At 42.7% G+C, this 16595-nt stretch overlaps 1 protein-coding gene across 1 annotated transcript in view; it reads right to left on the reverse strand.

The window, feature by feature from the left end:
- Positions 1-4315: 4315 nt before the first annotated feature.
- The window catches only part of GAREM1 (GRB2 associated regulator of MAPK1 subtype 1), a 101492-nt gene continuing 89212 nt past the window's right edge, over positions 4316-16595 (reverse strand). Inside the window, exons 5-6 of the mRNA XM_064706036.1 lie at positions 13128-13294; positions 4316-9757 (exon numbers count right to left, since the gene is read on the reverse strand). Coding sequence (XP_064562106.1) covers positions 8845-9757; positions 13128-13294 — 1080 coding nt within the window. The 3' untranslated portion in view covers positions 4316-8844. The remainder of the gene's footprint in view (positions 9758-13127; positions 13295-16595) is intronic.

Here is a 16595-nt window from a genome sequence, read left to right on the forward strand (position 1 = left end):
ATGAATCTGCTGCCTAAATGTAATTCATTTTATTTGTGCTTTGCCTTTCTCTGCTTTTTTAAGCAGCAGTGGGGTATTTTATAAGCATTACTTACCTGCTTTTGTATGTGGATATCACTGTACCTGATTCATTCAGGATTTGCAGGCATGGTGGAAGCCAAACTCTCTGCAGTGGAAGCTCAGGGGGCAAAGATCTCAGAGGAGGAGGAGGGATGCAGACAGCCACAGCAGACCAGGAAGAGGATGAAGTTTGCCTGGACATGGCAGTAGGGGTCCTCATGGGAACAGATTTGGGCAGCCACCCATCTCTGCAGCCACACCACCACCCATGGCAAGAGGCACTCACTCAGGCTCTGAAGACCAAAAGGTAGCAAAGGAGGGTGACAAAATGAAAGGATATGTTGGATTGGGTTTCTAGGTGAAATTGGGAAACATGGATTTGTACTGTTTATTGCTTTTTAAATTTGTATGCTTTTTATCCTTGGCCTGCCACGTTCCTTCTGGAGGCTCAGTTTCCAAGCCCTCATTTTTAGCATTGTACAAGGAGCTCAGATTGAATTGTATAAAATAAAAATGAACATTGTGGAATCTGTGAAATGACACTTCATTTTTCAGTAAACCAACTGTAGCAGAGAAGAATAAGAAGAAGAAACAATATTGGATTTATTTTTCTTTTTAATCAGGAAAGAAGAGTTATTGGAAGCCTCACTCAACAGGTAAGATAAAAAAATGTCAAATATCACTGCCTTTTATTAAAGGAATCAGAAGAGAAAAATGTTTCAGCAATCAACAGTAAGGCAAGAGTAGCTGCAGACCTACAAAGATGCAGAAGGAGCACTGTGCCCATCACTATTGCAGTTTCAGTGGTTTGTTATGAAAGGAGAAATTTCAGAGCCATGAAAATCAAACACCTCTCCTATCAAGACATGCTGAGAGTTTTGGTTGCTTAGCCTGGAGAAGGCTCCAGGGTAACCTTAGTGCTGCCTTTTGACATATAAAGGTGGATACCAGGAAAGATGGAGAGAGGCCTTTTATCAGGGTCTGTAGCAAGAGGACAAAAGGCAGTGGTTTTAAACTGAAAGAGGGTAGATTAAGTTTGGACAGAGGGAAGAAATTTCTTATGATGGGGCATTGGAATAAGTTGCCTGGAGAAGTTGTGGATCCCTTTAAGTAGGTTGGATGGGGCTTGGAGCACCTTTGTCTAGTGGAAGGCAGGGGTTTGGATGAGATGATCTTTAATGGTCCCTTCCAACCCAAATAATTCTATCATTCAATGAAATACTAATCCAGTGCAATTTTCCAGTCTTTTTGAGGGTTAAAAACACCCATGTTTTTCAGAAGGAAACTGGAGGGCCAGTTTCCAGGATGGCCAGAAAGGCTTCATTCATCAGGAGCAGAGGCTACTGTCCTGGACTAGCACTTAGGGTAGTTTCTAGCTGTCATATGTTTCTCCCACTTGCAGAGCTGCAGTTAAATAAATGAGATTAGCCAAGATATATGCAGTTCTTCAGGGTTCTGCCAGACATTTTGCCAGGTCTTACAGTGCTGACCTGCTAGAGTTTCCTCCTGCTTTCTGCTTTCACTAATCCACTGGAAACCCAGCCCAGGAGACCTGCCTCGCTGACCCCCATGTTCGTTAACCATAATTGTTGATTCTGTACAATGCAACAGCACCAGCACAATTAAAACAGTTCCTTCTCATGCCAAAGCTCTTGTGGGGTTGGCAGAGAGTTCTAATGAGGTCCCTGAACCCATCCATCACCCACGGCAGCCCCTCCAGCAGGTTCCATTCTCAGTGGCTGTGTGCCAGTCTGACACTGTGTGGCACGTACAAGTACTACAGCAACCGCTGCCACACACAGCCAGGGGACACGTCCCTCCACTCCACTGCCAGCTCCTTAGCCTTGGCACCTTAGAAATGTTTTCTCCTAATCCTAAAAAAAGTCTCTATTTTTTTTTCCTTTTATTCTCTTTCCTCCTACCCCAGACTCCCTGTGAGGAGTGGTTTTCATTTATTCCAAGCGTGTTTGGCAAGAGATTCTTTTTGTCCCACCCAGGCGTCAAGGGCATTTTGAGGTCTCGTTGAGCAATAAATAAATATTTGAGTTGTATTTCTGTTGTCTCGCTGTGGTGGCCTGGTTATCCATCTTGAGCTTTCCACCTTTGGAATCTGACGGAGAGAATGGTGAGAAGACACCTACTTCTCAAAGCCACTCTTCATGTCAGCTCTTCATTATGCCAAGTAAGAATGAATGTAAAATGATTTATCCTGGGGGAAAGGAGAAATGCTGGATCCAGGCAGCTGAATAAAAATATAAATCCTGCCAACTTTCAACAAAAATTGATCTTCATTGAGTGAGACAATCACAGGAAAGAGAAAAGAATTCTATATACAGAGTACAAATAATAGTGAGTTTTTATGGAACTACCACAGCTGCTGTCCCATACAGGCTGTGGTCAATGGTCAGTAAGGGAAGCCCTAAAAATAATGCTGCCATAGAAGTGAGGCTGCTAGGGAAATGGTCCAGCAGCACTGAGGGCCTAAGCAAAATCACCAAGGGCAAACTGCCCAAGCAGGACTGATTTTATGTTCATTCTGCAATGGCAAATCCCATCATGCACTCACGGCACAGAAAAAGGGGAGAACACGGGAGCTTCGCCAGGGTTTGCAGCTTTGAGTCACTCAGTGCACAGCAGAGAGTGGTTACATGTGATGTGTGCATCTGGTGACATAAAATGTGTTTGTACCTGGGCAGCAGAGCGTGGTGTAGAGTGCCCCAAGCTAGTGACGACCTGAGCTAGCGCAGCCCTCTGCCACCAAGGACTTCAGGGATTAATCAGAGGCCACACGAGGCAGGATGTCAGGCTCTGTCAGCACCCTGGGTCCCACAGCAGCTCAAGGACTGCTTCAAGGAGCCCCAGTGAGAGGGAGGACAGGACATATACACCTAACAGACCCAGGGGAGATCTAGTTGATTGTATCACACCAAGAGAAGGAGCATTAAGCAACGTCCAAGAGCATTAAGTTTGCACTTTCCAAAGAGAAGAGAGCTGTGATTTCAGGTCCCAAAACTGCCTCTATTCTTTATTCATGTTTATAGGTAACCATGGTGACTAATCAGGAGATTTGTGTCAGGCTTGGTGACTGCTGTGCATAATATATATATATAAAAATAATATACCTGGGTGGTTTAGAACAGCACTTTCCTTACAGGGAGATGGACATATTTTGATTCGGATACAGCCCTTCACTCCCCCTACATGCAGTGAATGCTATCCTGTATCCTGTAGATTTTTTTACTCAGGCTGGACCCAATTGACTGGAGCAGTCAAAAAATTAAATATTTTTCTTTCCCTTCTTAGGAGAGGGGAGCAGAGACGTGCCCTAGACAGACCTGCTCATGGTGAATGTTTTAACTTGTGAAAGCAATTCTGCTTCTCTCTGTCCCTCCCTTCACCCCTCTGTGATGCACATCCTGCTTCCAGACACATTTCAACCCTACCAGGTGTGAGGGATGGAGGCAAGTAAACCCCATCTGTCTCAAATCCAATGGCAACTACTGTGTCAGATTCTGCCGTGCTTTATATCGCATAAACATATATTAATGATTCCTTCCATACAACTCCCACAACTGCTGCTGTGCTGTAGTAAACTTTCTCTTGGCCTGGAATCAGCCAGTGAAGCTTCGGCCCAAAGGAATCTGACACAGTAGCTACTTAGCTGCACAACACCTTGATGGTTGTAGAGTTCACATTTCCCTCCATTGCCAATATCGAAGGAAGTGAGAACAGGCAGTGTGCAACCTTACAGCACAACATTGTTTCGTCTCTGATTTCCTCCCCAGCCAATAAATGCCTCAGAAACTTTCTGCAAAGGAGAAATATTTGTGCATGATCTTGCACTTGAAAGCATATCCGAATTATAATGGAATGCTCTCCTCCAAAACAAAGATAATAGGGCTTGGGAAAATAATGTTTTAGGTGATGTCTATTAGAGACTGGCAAGCTGTCTGGCAACAAATTCTTAGGGGAAACACAGCTTAATACTCTTGCTGAAGGGGATCAAGTGAAATGACAAGACAGGGAAAAGTAACACATCTTGAGAGGTTAAATGCAAAAGCCTGATTAGTCCTCTCAATTATCCCAATCTTACTTTGCGAAATTCACTATTTGAGAAGTGCTTATTTCCAAATTATACTGAGATGAGCAAGAGGATAAGTCAGTGAAATTACTAAATTAAAACCAACCCTTTTATATAATACATGCAACCCGACCAATTTAGTACAACAAAATCTGTAGGCATTTGAAGTATCATGAAAATAGTGTCTTTAATATACAGTTTATATACTTACAATACGCAGTTTAAATTTGTTCATATACATTACAGGGATATTTATTTGCACCTGGTTTAAATAACAATCTGCCTCCAGTCTTTTACACAAAAGCCCAAAACAGCACAGAATTCCACAAAACCCATGCTTCGTTTTATAACGGAAATGCACTAAGCCAAAGTTTTGGGGCTTTCTCTTTTTTTTTTTTTTCCCCAAGTGTTACTTTTTTGACATACCCGAAGTGAATCTAAAGAGCTAAGAACAAACATATTTTTAATACAATTCAGAAGATTGTCCAAGTCAAGAGAATCACTCTGAGATTTTCACACTGAAAATTTGGTTATTACACACAAAAATTGTGAAGTCTGAACAACTCCTGGACCACCAGGAGTTTAAGACATAACAAAATGGAGAGTCATTTATTGCTAGGTCTCAACAAGGGGCCTGCATTTCCCCACTGCCCTGCCATCCCTATAAATAAAAAGGGTGATCCCTCTTGGTTATTAGGATTTCATTTGTACCTTCTGGTTTGGACACAGGAATGCTGCAATTTCAGAGCATCAGAAAGAGGAGCCAGGAGAGCTGGGCTAAGCTGTAGTCCTCTCACAGGGCTGGTGTTTGGCTGTTAAGTACCGTGGTGTGACCCCCTGCCTGGCCTGCAGGCAGGACTTGGCTGGCCTGTGCTACAGGGAAGCACACAAGAAGCTGGTGCCAGCACAATTTGTTTTGTGGGGGGACAACCAAGAAGTTGATTCAAGATGAAAACATAAGAGAAAACAATTATTTATAGACAGGTTTGAAACACAGCGTGTTTTCAGGCAGTTTTGCTGTTTACGCTGCTTCTCTTGAAGCTGTTGTTAAGGAACAAAGTTCTTTTAAGTGGCAAGTAAACCTGTTCTATTAGAAAATACACAGCAAATTCTAACCCTTGCTTCTAGCTGAAAAGAACACTTCAAAATGTATTTTCCTTCTAATTTTGAATGGACCAAATGTTTTCAGTCTAAGTTTCTAGCTGCAGGCAATTTTTAAAATATGGCAAGAACAAGAATGCAAATATGCACTTTGAGTTGCTGTCAACACAGCTTTGGTTAGCCAGGCAGGCAGCAAGACAAAGAATCATCATACTAGGCACAATGAGCACTTGAAAGAAACTAGCATTTTCCCTCAAGTTTCCTCTCCATCCCTTCCCTTCTCAATTCAGTGTCCACCTCCAGGAAAGCCTCCATGCCAGAATCCAGCTTTCACTGCTGAAGACAGCATCAGTCCTTGTGCCAACACTGACAGTTGCATAGAAAGGATGTGGTTCCTGGTGCAGGACAGAGAGACAGCTCCATACAGAATGACATGATGTGTTTTTTGCTACCAAAACCCCCAGAGAAACAAAAACCCCAAGGATAACACACAGCTCAGACAACCAAGTAAGCACCAGAGGCCATACATTTATTTAATCTGAAGAAAGAAATCCAAGGTTAGGACTGGCCTATTTTAGTGGACTGCCTTGAAAATGTAAGTGATTTTAGGCCCACTCTGGCACAATGCTCAATGGTTACAGCTCTCAGGCCCCAAAGACAATCAACACAACTCCCATCAACATGGCTGGACTCCATTACTTCCCAAAATCAGATTGGTTTTCCCCACTGCCAACCTCAGTGCTGTGCTTGGGAGCTGCCATAGCCTGGCTACCTATTGAAAGGTAGCTCTTTCCAAAACCAAGGATCCAAAGGCTGAGCCACAACACTCCACACACCCAGTTTGCTCATCATCTGCTGATTCCACCAGAGCAGACACTTCAGTTCAGCTTGGGTACCACAGCAGGCACACTGACACTGGAGCCATACAATTCACAGAACGCAAATGTTAGGAACACCTAAATCCCCAAAAATGGCTTAGAAAGGGAAGGCGATGAGTGGCTAAGGGCAAAATAAAAAGTTAAATGCTAATACATTATGCATAAAAGTAAGTAAGAAGTGCCAAGCAGAATGAGACAACTGGAAGGCCATCAATAGCAAGTCTGCAGTTAGAGGTTTTAGCTGTACTTTGGCACACAGGCTCAGCTTCTGCAATCAATGCACATTTCTAGGCCTTTCTGTGAGCCAGTTCTATTTTGGTTTATGCACATGGGATGTTAATGCAGCATGGTCATCAATGCAAATTCCACCAGTTTCTTTGCAAGAATAACCACCTCAAGCAGGTAAGCAGAGATAATAGAATAGGTATGAATCCACTGTGAAAGAAGACTACTTTCTCAGGGATGTTAATATTCGGGGGGGTGTTATTACGTTAATATTATCCAGATTGTAGCATTTTCTTTTTTTTTTTTTTGAGATATTTTGGGTTTTTTTACCTGGAATTAACAAGCTGAGCAAAACAAGGTACCTGACATTAAAGATTTGGCCCTTTCATATTTGAACACTCATCTGACACAGTGAGGTTTAAAAGGCAGTTGGTTTTGACTTGCATGTGGTCTACCAACAAGTATACACATCTAAACAGTATCTGAATTTGCTCTAGTCTTATTTGAAGCTAAAATATTTTAGAATGCTAATTAAAAAGCATTTGGAGAAAGCTATTGATCTGTTGCTTAAAGTCAATACATTACAAAAAACAGGATTATAAACTCTTGGGGGATTTTCTATTGGGATATTTATTGGCTCTATAGTACCCACAACAACTGGGCTTTGCTTTCTAGGTGGGAACTGGTGGTTTGCATTACTGGAAGACAAATAATGCATCTTGGCTTCGGCATGGCAACATGACATGAAATGTGTCCGAACAACAGAAAGCTCTATTTGCTAATAAATTCTCTTTAATGAGTCAATATGGTTGAGAAAACAGGCAACTCTAGCATTTTTGTCTCTGCTCTGTATTTTCTCTTGATACTCCCAACTACATGCCCTACCAATGGAGATATTTTTTAACACATCAAAAAGATAAGCAAGGCAGGTGATGGTGTTCTCTTGGCCAGGGCTCTGCTCAGTAGTAAGTGAAGGTTAAGTTGCTCTAGCATTCCTAGTTCTAATCACCTGAGGATCCTGGGCATGTGCACTGAGGAGGAAGGGATAACACAGACTGTTTCCTGAGGACCTCCACAAATCCAGTATATAAAGGCAGGGGGATCCTGGGGTTATTTAGACACATTTCAGAGAGCTCTGTCAACTACAAGAAATCCACAAAGGATGATCAAAAGTTAATCCTACTCCTAGCCTTTTGAGCAGTTAAATTTGAGAGGTCTCCAGGGGCAGACTAATGCCCACTCACCATCTCTGTGCTCCCTTTTAACTGCTGCTTCCATGTGACATCTACTGCAGTGAGTTTTTGCAGCTGGCAACTGAATTAGCACATCCTTTGATGCTACACCCCTCCCACTTTGACACCCACATCCCCCTAGCCCACTGCAAACAAGACAGGTGAACTGAAAAGATCACAAGCATTTCCTGTGGCATGGCCCAAAAGCTCCCTCAGCCCATTCTCAGCAGCATGCCATGCTCTGTTTCCGATCCCTCCCACCTTGCCAGCACTTTATTTCAAAGGCATGACACAGGAGCACTGTCACCTTCCCACACAGATCTGACCGCAGGAACAGGAGAGCAGACCAAGCACATTTTCAGACAATCAGAACAGCAGCAGAAGAAACACAAGGAGTTGTTACCTTTCACCACAGCAGGGCTCCTGCAAGGGCTGTGCTAGCAGGCTGCTGCAGCAGGCAGAATCTGCTGAGAAAAGAGCCTGTGCACTGAATTGCTTTTCCCATGAGAAAGCTGCACGACCAGAAGTCATGCTATTTACTCCAGTCATCCGACTACAAAAGCAACTTTTGAAATCTACAGGTCATAAACTTTTAATTGGCCAGGGCAGAGTGGCTCAGTAGAAAATCCCCCTTCTCCCTCCCCTCTGGGCAACGAGCTAAGCTTGACTCTTGGTTTAAAAACATTTAACTCTTTTTTGCTCAAAGTAACATGGAAAATGCATCCACATTACAGATAGTCAGGAAGATACTATTAATAAAAATAATGCTGCAAGAATAGTGTATTAGTGGCACTTCACAGCAATTCTTAACATTTTCAGATGTAGTGTCAAAACCAATGCTTTTGTATATCTGCAAGTCACAGCATGTTGCCAAATATTATGTGAACAGAAATAATCCCGTAAGAAATATTTTTTTTTGCAGTTAACACAAAACTGTAAACTGGATTGGTGTGTGTCTTTCAGCATCAAATCGTTCAGTAATAAATACGACTAAGTCTTAACAGACTATGGAGTCAAAGTTCCCTTAGTGTCCTGTTTTTAGCAGCTGTTGAATGTTCAGGGATGCACAAAGGCACACCTCTGCAGATTCTCTACCTTTATTATTGACATAGAAAAAAAAAGTCCATTCACCACTGAAAAATGTTTATCTGCATAGTAAGAATTTTTCTACTACTATTTACAAGAAGGATTTTTTAGTGCAAAAAACCAGGAAGTGATGTATTAGCTCAAATGTATCAAGTACAGTTTCACTAAAAACTAGCCAGCATCACATCTTGGGCCGCCAGCCATTAATGAACTGTAATATTTTCTTAACCTGCAATTTGCTTAGCTTGAAGTCTTCTGATAGGATTTCTTCTGTAAGCTGAACCAGTAAATTGCCATCAATCTTCTCTGTGACAAAAAATGATATGACATCTTCTGACAGACCAATAAACCTCAACGATTTAGACACTTCCTCTATGGAGAGTCCAGAAAGGTCTGTGGGTGGCTGCCAGGGAGAGCCATCCCCACAAGACCTTGGTGCTAACTGCAGGTGGAGGGGAGATGAGAAGGGGTAAGACACAGAGAATGTATCCTGCATGCCCTTTTTAGCCAGATACTGATCTTCCAAGACGGCTGGAGAGCCAGCTTTTGATTCCTCCTCGGCACCATCTATTTTCAGTGGCAAGGGACACATGTCTGTAACTGTCTTATCTTCGCTTGGCTTCGGTGCCCGAGGAGGTAAGGCAGGACACGAATGGCTCTGCTTTGTGCCGCTGACTCCCAGAGTTTTCTCATCAGTGCAGTCTAGAGAGTAACTTGCTGACTTTGGACAGCTGGAGATGGTGTTTGTGAACTCTGTTGGAGTCAGCGGGGAGTACCCTGTTGGGAGCTCACATCCATCGAAGTCAAAAGTCAAAGGTGCTGGACAGTTTCTCTTTGGCGTACCTGGAGTCTTCTGTCTGGGGTAACTGTAGCTCCTGCTTGGATCAAGCAGGAAATCACTCCTATTCAGGCCTTCAGCAGTTCCTGAAAAATGGTTTGGCCAAGATAACCTCGAAGGCAGGGCTTCAGCTGAGGGGCTTCCCAAAGGCATTGTGCTGTCAGGCTCTTTGGATTCGGTTTTCATCATGTTACATGGGTAGCAGGAAACAGGTGTGCTCTCAGTCGGGTTGGTGTTGTCGCTCTCTGTGACATTACTTAAGGAACAAAGCAGAAAGGATGTTGTTAGTAAGAAAAAAATTGGCATTTCAATGAACTCATAAATCTGATAGAAGGTGACCACCACAAGGAAAGAATCATCTTTCCTCCAGCAGAACTTTTCACATTTGAATTAACATGCTTGAGTTAATGTATTGACAGTTCCTTCACCCATTCTTACAAGCCTGACAAGATGCTGATATACCCAAAAGCCCCATGTCTTGTCATAAAAAAATTGATGCCTCAATTCAGTTCTGTGTCATCTCACAAATACTCAGTTTTTCACTGCTGAATTTCTGAGGGACACCACCATGGATAAGAAAGAGTCTCACATACACCAGAAAGATGTTCTAATCCAGCACTTTTCTATATATATACCACAGATGTGTCATGGTATGCAAAAGTCATATGAGGGCAGGTCAGCACTGCCCTAGGCCATGTGAACCAGTGCAGAGTACAGAGACATGGAGTGAGTCAATGCTCATGGCCAAAGGAAGAGTTTTAGCTGGAAGCAGACCTGGCTGGATGTGCTGAAGGATCAGGCTTTAAGCTTACCCAGAGTAACCTGTTGGTGTGTCTGGATCTTTAAAAAGCTTTGATGTTAAACACTTGCTCTTCAAAGGCACCTAAAGAAAGTTACCCTTGATCCACTTCCAGGTGGTGCACTAAGCTCAGCCTGTCCAAGGGAGCTGATGGTTTATATCCAAGTGTCCCCAAGAGATGGAGATGACAACAAAAGCACACAATCTCTTATCAAAAGCAAACGCTTGCTGATTTTATGCCACCTTCTAAAAGAAAATCTGAAAGATTGTGCTGATCTTTGGAATTTTAGCCAACTAAACCAGAACACCGGAAAAACAATTAGCAGACTTATAAAATCCTTACTCAACACAATAGACAGAAACCAACAGCTGAAAAAAATTGCTTTAATGACTTGTCTCTCTCTCCTGAAAACAAACTACTCAAGTAAAAACTCAGTAGTCACCCCACGACAGCTCAGTGAACACTGCTTGAGAATGGATCAAGCTATCAAAATGGATCAATGGCGCTATCAAAAAACCAGCACAGTTTTCAATGGATTGACACAAAATTACTTCCTTTTGTGCTTCCAGTGGATCAGAGAGGCCAATCTGGACTTACCCAGATCAAATACAAAGTGCAGATGTGTAAAAACAGTCCTAATCTACATCACTGGAAAATATCTATCTCAACAAATACAGTTTCCCTCTTTCCAACCATCTCTCAGTCTCCATTCTGTGCCTTCCAAACTTTTCCTCTGTTTATGTCACTAATACAAGTCTGATAGGTAAAGCAGCTGGATGTTTTCAATATGAGACATGGAGTTTTGCCCCCTCAACAGGCATACACCATCAACTCGTTATTTCTGGCTGCTTAAAGGCCAACTGCTGTATTGCACACAGTGCAAATCATTTTTCACAAACCAAGCCATCAAGCTGAGACAATAGTCAGTGAGGTGTTGTAAACAACCAACAATGCAGAGCAATTAAATTGATTGATCCCATTTCTGTTCTCTAATTCCATACTAGAACTGGAACATTTACTGAGTTCAAAGACTAATGGAATTTCTGAAAACATTTTAACATTTTTGAAGTGCTTCCTTATTTGGCCTAAAATGAACTGCCTGGGACTCAGTGTGAAAGGATGCAAGACAAGCCTCAAATACAGCTGAAGTCAGGTATCAGACATTTTTAGAGACAGATAAGGACAAATCATACTGACTTTGTTTCTGTTTAAAATGCTGTCTGCAACCCTTCATGATTCAGAGAACAAGTTTATTGATATAAATGGCAAAGCAATCTGGTTACTCTGTACAATAGCTATTTTCTAGTAGCTTCCTCTGCAACTTCAGGTCAGCTCTACCAAAATGGAGACACCTGGTCTGGACCCAGCTGGAGATGAATTTCATGCAAATACTGTGAAAGTCTAGGCTTTCTTTTCATAGAATCACAGGATTATTTAGGTTGGAAAAGACCTCTAAGATCATCAATCCAACCATTAATCCAGCCCTGCCAAGTCCACACTAAACCATGTCCCCAGGTGACACATCTACATTTTTTTTGAACACTTCCAGTGACTCCAACACTTCCCTGAGCAGCCTGTTCTAATGCTTGACAGTCCTTTCCATGAAGAAATTTTTCCTAACATCCAATCTAAACCTCCCCTGGTGCAGCTTGAGGCCTTTTCTTCTCATTTTATTGCTTGTTAGTTGGGAGAACAGACTGACCCCCATCTCACTGTAACTTTCTGCATTCCTGAGAAACTTCACTTCTGTTTTCCTAGTTTTTTGGAAGGCAGATGTATTCTTTGCTACAAAGAGAGCAAACAGCATTTGGTGGGCCCCTAAAGCTGGGAGGTCTTGTGCTCAGCCTCCTGTGGAGTAGACCTTGACAGAACAACCCAACAGGCTTTCATAAAATAAGCAAGCAGTCTTGATTTAGAGTGATCATTGCCAGATCCACAAAACTAAGCTGCAAATGTGCAGTACGACTTAGTAAGGCAATTTCAGCATAAGTTATTATACCAACTGCATCCAGGCTGAAATTAATTCAGTGATGTTTTGGATGAATTTATAATATCCACACAGGTTGCATTGTGTCATTGAAGGGGTACCAAAAACAATGGCAAGAAGACGCCTAAGGCAAAAAGGAGGTGAGGTTTCAGAAGGTGCATATACTTTCTGAAGCTGAAGGAAAGACACTGTACCACTAAGAAAAGCTATGCAGCCACATAATTCAGAATTTACTGTCAACTTTCAGCAAGCCTGGGTGGATTATCTGGATTGTGGGTTGGGTTTGTGCTGAAGTGTGTTTGATGTGGAAGCTGTCTGGTCCCCCTCTGCTACATCTCACTTAGCACTCAGTGGTGTCTGCTGGTCTTTCTGTCCTCCATCACATCCACCCTGTAGGTGTCCATACAGTTAGCACAACACATTTCTGGATTACCCCACTTATTTTGTGTCCCTGATTATCACAGCTGGCTGCACTGCATGCAGCACTGAAATCCCACCCAAACACTAGCATTGAGGTGGTCTGGTTTGAAGACTCAAACCTTTCAAGAAACATGGAGAACTATACATGATCTCTTAACTAGACAGCCTATGTAACCTAAAAGTGATATTACCTCTAGCAATGCATGCAGGTGTTTAGTATAAACTGCTATGTCCTATCTAGTAAAATATAGTTTTGGCTGGAGCTTTCCTTCCTTTTGAATCTTTAACAACAACTTGACAGTTTAGCCTGTTTTACTGCAAGTCTGACACCGCACTGTGCCTTAGAAATAAGTGCCTTCGAAAAGAACAGTGCTAAATTTAACTTTCTCAGAAAGTGCTAGCACAGCTCAAACACATACATGTTGTGCAGTCCTGAAGAGTAGTAGGACAGAGTGGGGCTGGGAGAGCGGGTCTGCTGTCGGGCAGGCTTCGCTGTGCGAGGAGGGATGGAAGGGCTGGTGGAGGACGGCTTTGAGCTCCGTGGCGGCACCGGGGGAGCGTTGAGGAGCCTGCATTCCTCTTTCACCTGCACAAAAGAAGAACGTGTAAGCAAGCAGCAAGAAAATCTGGGCAACAGCAGCCTCAACCAGATGAAGCACATCTGGTTCTGCCTTATTCTTTGAAAGGAAATAATTAAAAAGGGAGGAGAAGGGAGAAATGGAAAAGTATATATGTTTGCAACAGTGCGTATCTGTCAAGGAAGTCCAAAAGAAGCTTTGCCACTGGTAGAACTACCAGCAATCTTTTTTAGGGCAGTTTCAGCAGTTTGATAGCCACTCTTTTCAAAAAGTAGCAACAATGAAACCATGTAAAAGAGCCTTCCAGTAACACAGAAATTTAGACAGACTGTTCCTGATATTATACATTCTGTAAGGAGCAATTCATTACACCTGAACTTCATTAGTGTTGCTTACTTAGATGTAACAAACCAAGCTTATGTAATGAAAATATCTCAATGTTTGATGTTTCCTGACTTACTTCACCAGTGACAGTCAGTCATCCAACTCTAAGATGATTCCCAGCCTCTCTCCCTCAGGAATAGTACATTCATCCCATATTTACCAGCTTCTGGGTTCAAACTAGGAGCTTCAGTCCATCTGTATCTGCCAAAGCAGTGCAGGCAAGGCTGCCCAAAATGTACAAGTGGAAAGGTGCACACCCAGCCTACAGGTCTGCTCTGAGCAGCTAGACAACCTCACAGCTTAAAATACAGCTGTAGCACTATCGCCTGAAATTTACTGTGGTGTGCCTGTGGAGGAGCAAAATGTCAGGATCCATCCCCATAAAAAATATGATGGAATTAAGGACTTAATCTCATCACGACATATTTGAGAGAGCAACTTTATTTAGTAGGGCTAGAGGTGAGAAGGCTGCTGAGAATTCGGCTGCCAGGCAGGATTTTTAACGATTCACCACCTGCCCCTGGGCAAGAAGAGACCTCTATGTTCTCCTTGTATGAAACAGTCTTAGATGCATCAGAAAAAGGAAATTATTTTTTTGTTTGAAAGCTGAAGTTTATTTTTAAATTTTACAACAATGCAGAGCTAAAAGTTATCTTAGCAGTTCTGCAACACATACCTAGCAATTAAAGTGATTTAATGTATTTAAAAACAAAATAAATGTGGAACCTTTTGCAATCCACTTCAGTGCTTTCAAAATGCAACAACATATTTAGTACTTCAGTGAAATGGAAAACTGGGGACTAGGACATTGTAGTACATTTTTTCCCTAATTCAAAACAAGTCAAAATTACAGGAAATGCCCGTCAGCATAAAACACTGAAATAAATCTTGTTCTAAGGGATCTTATTTGCTCTTTCAAGGAAAGGGGAAAAAATGAATCAATTTTATTCATGTTTGTTATTGAATTCAGGCATAAAATTCTTCAACTGAAAAGTTTTTCTCCCCCCAAGTCAGAATAGGCAAAGTTAATAGTGAATGCTATTGAATATATATCCATGGGGTTAGAGAGACCATTCAGGGGAGCTCTTGGAGCACAGCAGATGGTCAAAGGCTTAAAGCTTTTCTTTCCTGGAAGACTGAGGAATTCAAAGGTGCTGGCATAACAAACTATGCCAAACTCCCTTGCTTGACCCAGATTGCAGATGAGAATGAAGCCATAAATAATACCTGTGTGCAGTCCCAATTGGTCCCTGTCACAAAATCAATTACAGCTGCCACATACAGCCCCCAGGAAAGCCAGCAGAGGAATAAAAAGGAGAGATTTTGCAGATTATTAATAACTGACAAGAGCAAGCGGAAGCTTCAGGAAAGCCATGCTCACTAGGTCCAAGAGAATGGCAATGAAATAAATGCAGGAGATGAGTGGAATAGCCACGGTGTGACAGGACAATGACCTCGATGGCTGCTGCTCTTAGCTGGAAATACTCTTTACCCTGGAAGCACTAAATGTCACATGGCTGTCAGATACAGATAAAAAACACTTACACTGCACAACCTGAAACTTCTATTTGACATTGAGCTCTCTCATGCTCCAACCCTCCTTCCTGTGACCTAGGAATGGTGACCTGTTTCCAATGGCATGAGATGCTACGTTGATTTTAAGACCTCTGCTCCCTTTCCCTGCTGCCAGCCCAATCCTTGCCAGCAGCACCTGGGCCCTGGGGTGCCACTGCTGAATGTGGGCATCATGGGTGCCCATTGCAGTGACCAGCTCTGAGGTTGCCTGGATAAAAGCTGCCCTGTCACCAGCCTGTCTGTGAGTGTAACACAGAGCAGTTCCGCACTCCTCGCCCACAGGAGCTCGAGCTTCCGGCGCACTCCATTAGGGATGTGCTTTGTATCAATCAGGAAAACAGCTTCTGATCTTATGCAAATTAATGTTTGGGGAATGAAGAAATCAGTAATTTACAGGCCTTACTTCAGAGGTTATTCCCCCCTCCTCTGCCTTCATGATACTTTTATTTTCTGAAAGGTATTTAGAAAATACACATAATGTATCACAATGCTTCATCCTGCTAGAGAGAAGAAAACCAGAACAGCTTCTGAAATACCCAGATGTCCTTTCCCATCCTGCAAACAGCTCCTGGACACACATTTTAAATTTAGTGCAAAAATACAATTGCCAGCCAACCTTTACACAGAAATGCTATGGAATATCATTCTAGAGGGAGTGATGACTAAACCAGCAGCTCCTGAGATCTACTTACTCTATAAATACCTACATGGAAACCATGCAAATGTCTCCTCGGCCCCAGCCCACAGACGAATTCTGTAGGTCACTGATACTCACTCCAAAACTGTTCCAGAAGCTATAAAAGCAAGTCTAAATTATTATAATCCATGAAAATGTAGGTTTTTAGTTTTGTTTTATTTTTAATGGGGTTACACCCCCTGCCCACCTCTAAATTTCAGCTAATATCTTTAGCAGAAGTTATTTCTCCAAAATGGCTAGAAAGCTACACTGACATTGCTGACAGCACTCACACATTACCTCAGTAATGTAAGACACACATGACAAAATTGCACACTTTCCAAAATAACTCCAAAGTGTCTACCAGGGTGACACTTGGGATATGCATCTACCCCAAGTGTCACCCTGCTGTCTCCAAAAGGGACTCATGGGGATTCCCCAGGTATGAGGGTCCACAATGATGCTGTGTATGTGCTCCACAGCTCTCCCAGTGCCCACAGCTCAGGGGTGAGACCCTCATGTCGCAGGCATGCCACAAGGGCTGTGGGGACAGCCTTCCTCCCCCACCACCCACCCCCAACACTGCAGCACTTCTCTGACCCTGTGCAGAAGCAGTTCAGCTCACACAAATCAGCAGGAAACGAATCATTTTCCAGATCCAGACCTGGCTGCCT

This window comes from Zonotrichia leucophrys, chromosome 2, assembly GCF_028769735.1.
Source record: "Zonotrichia leucophrys gambelii isolate GWCS_2022_RI chromosome 2, RI_Zleu_2.0, whole genome shotgun sequence".
Lineage (NCBI taxonomy): Eukaryota > Metazoa > Chordata > Aves > Passeriformes > Passerellidae > Zonotrichia > Zonotrichia leucophrys.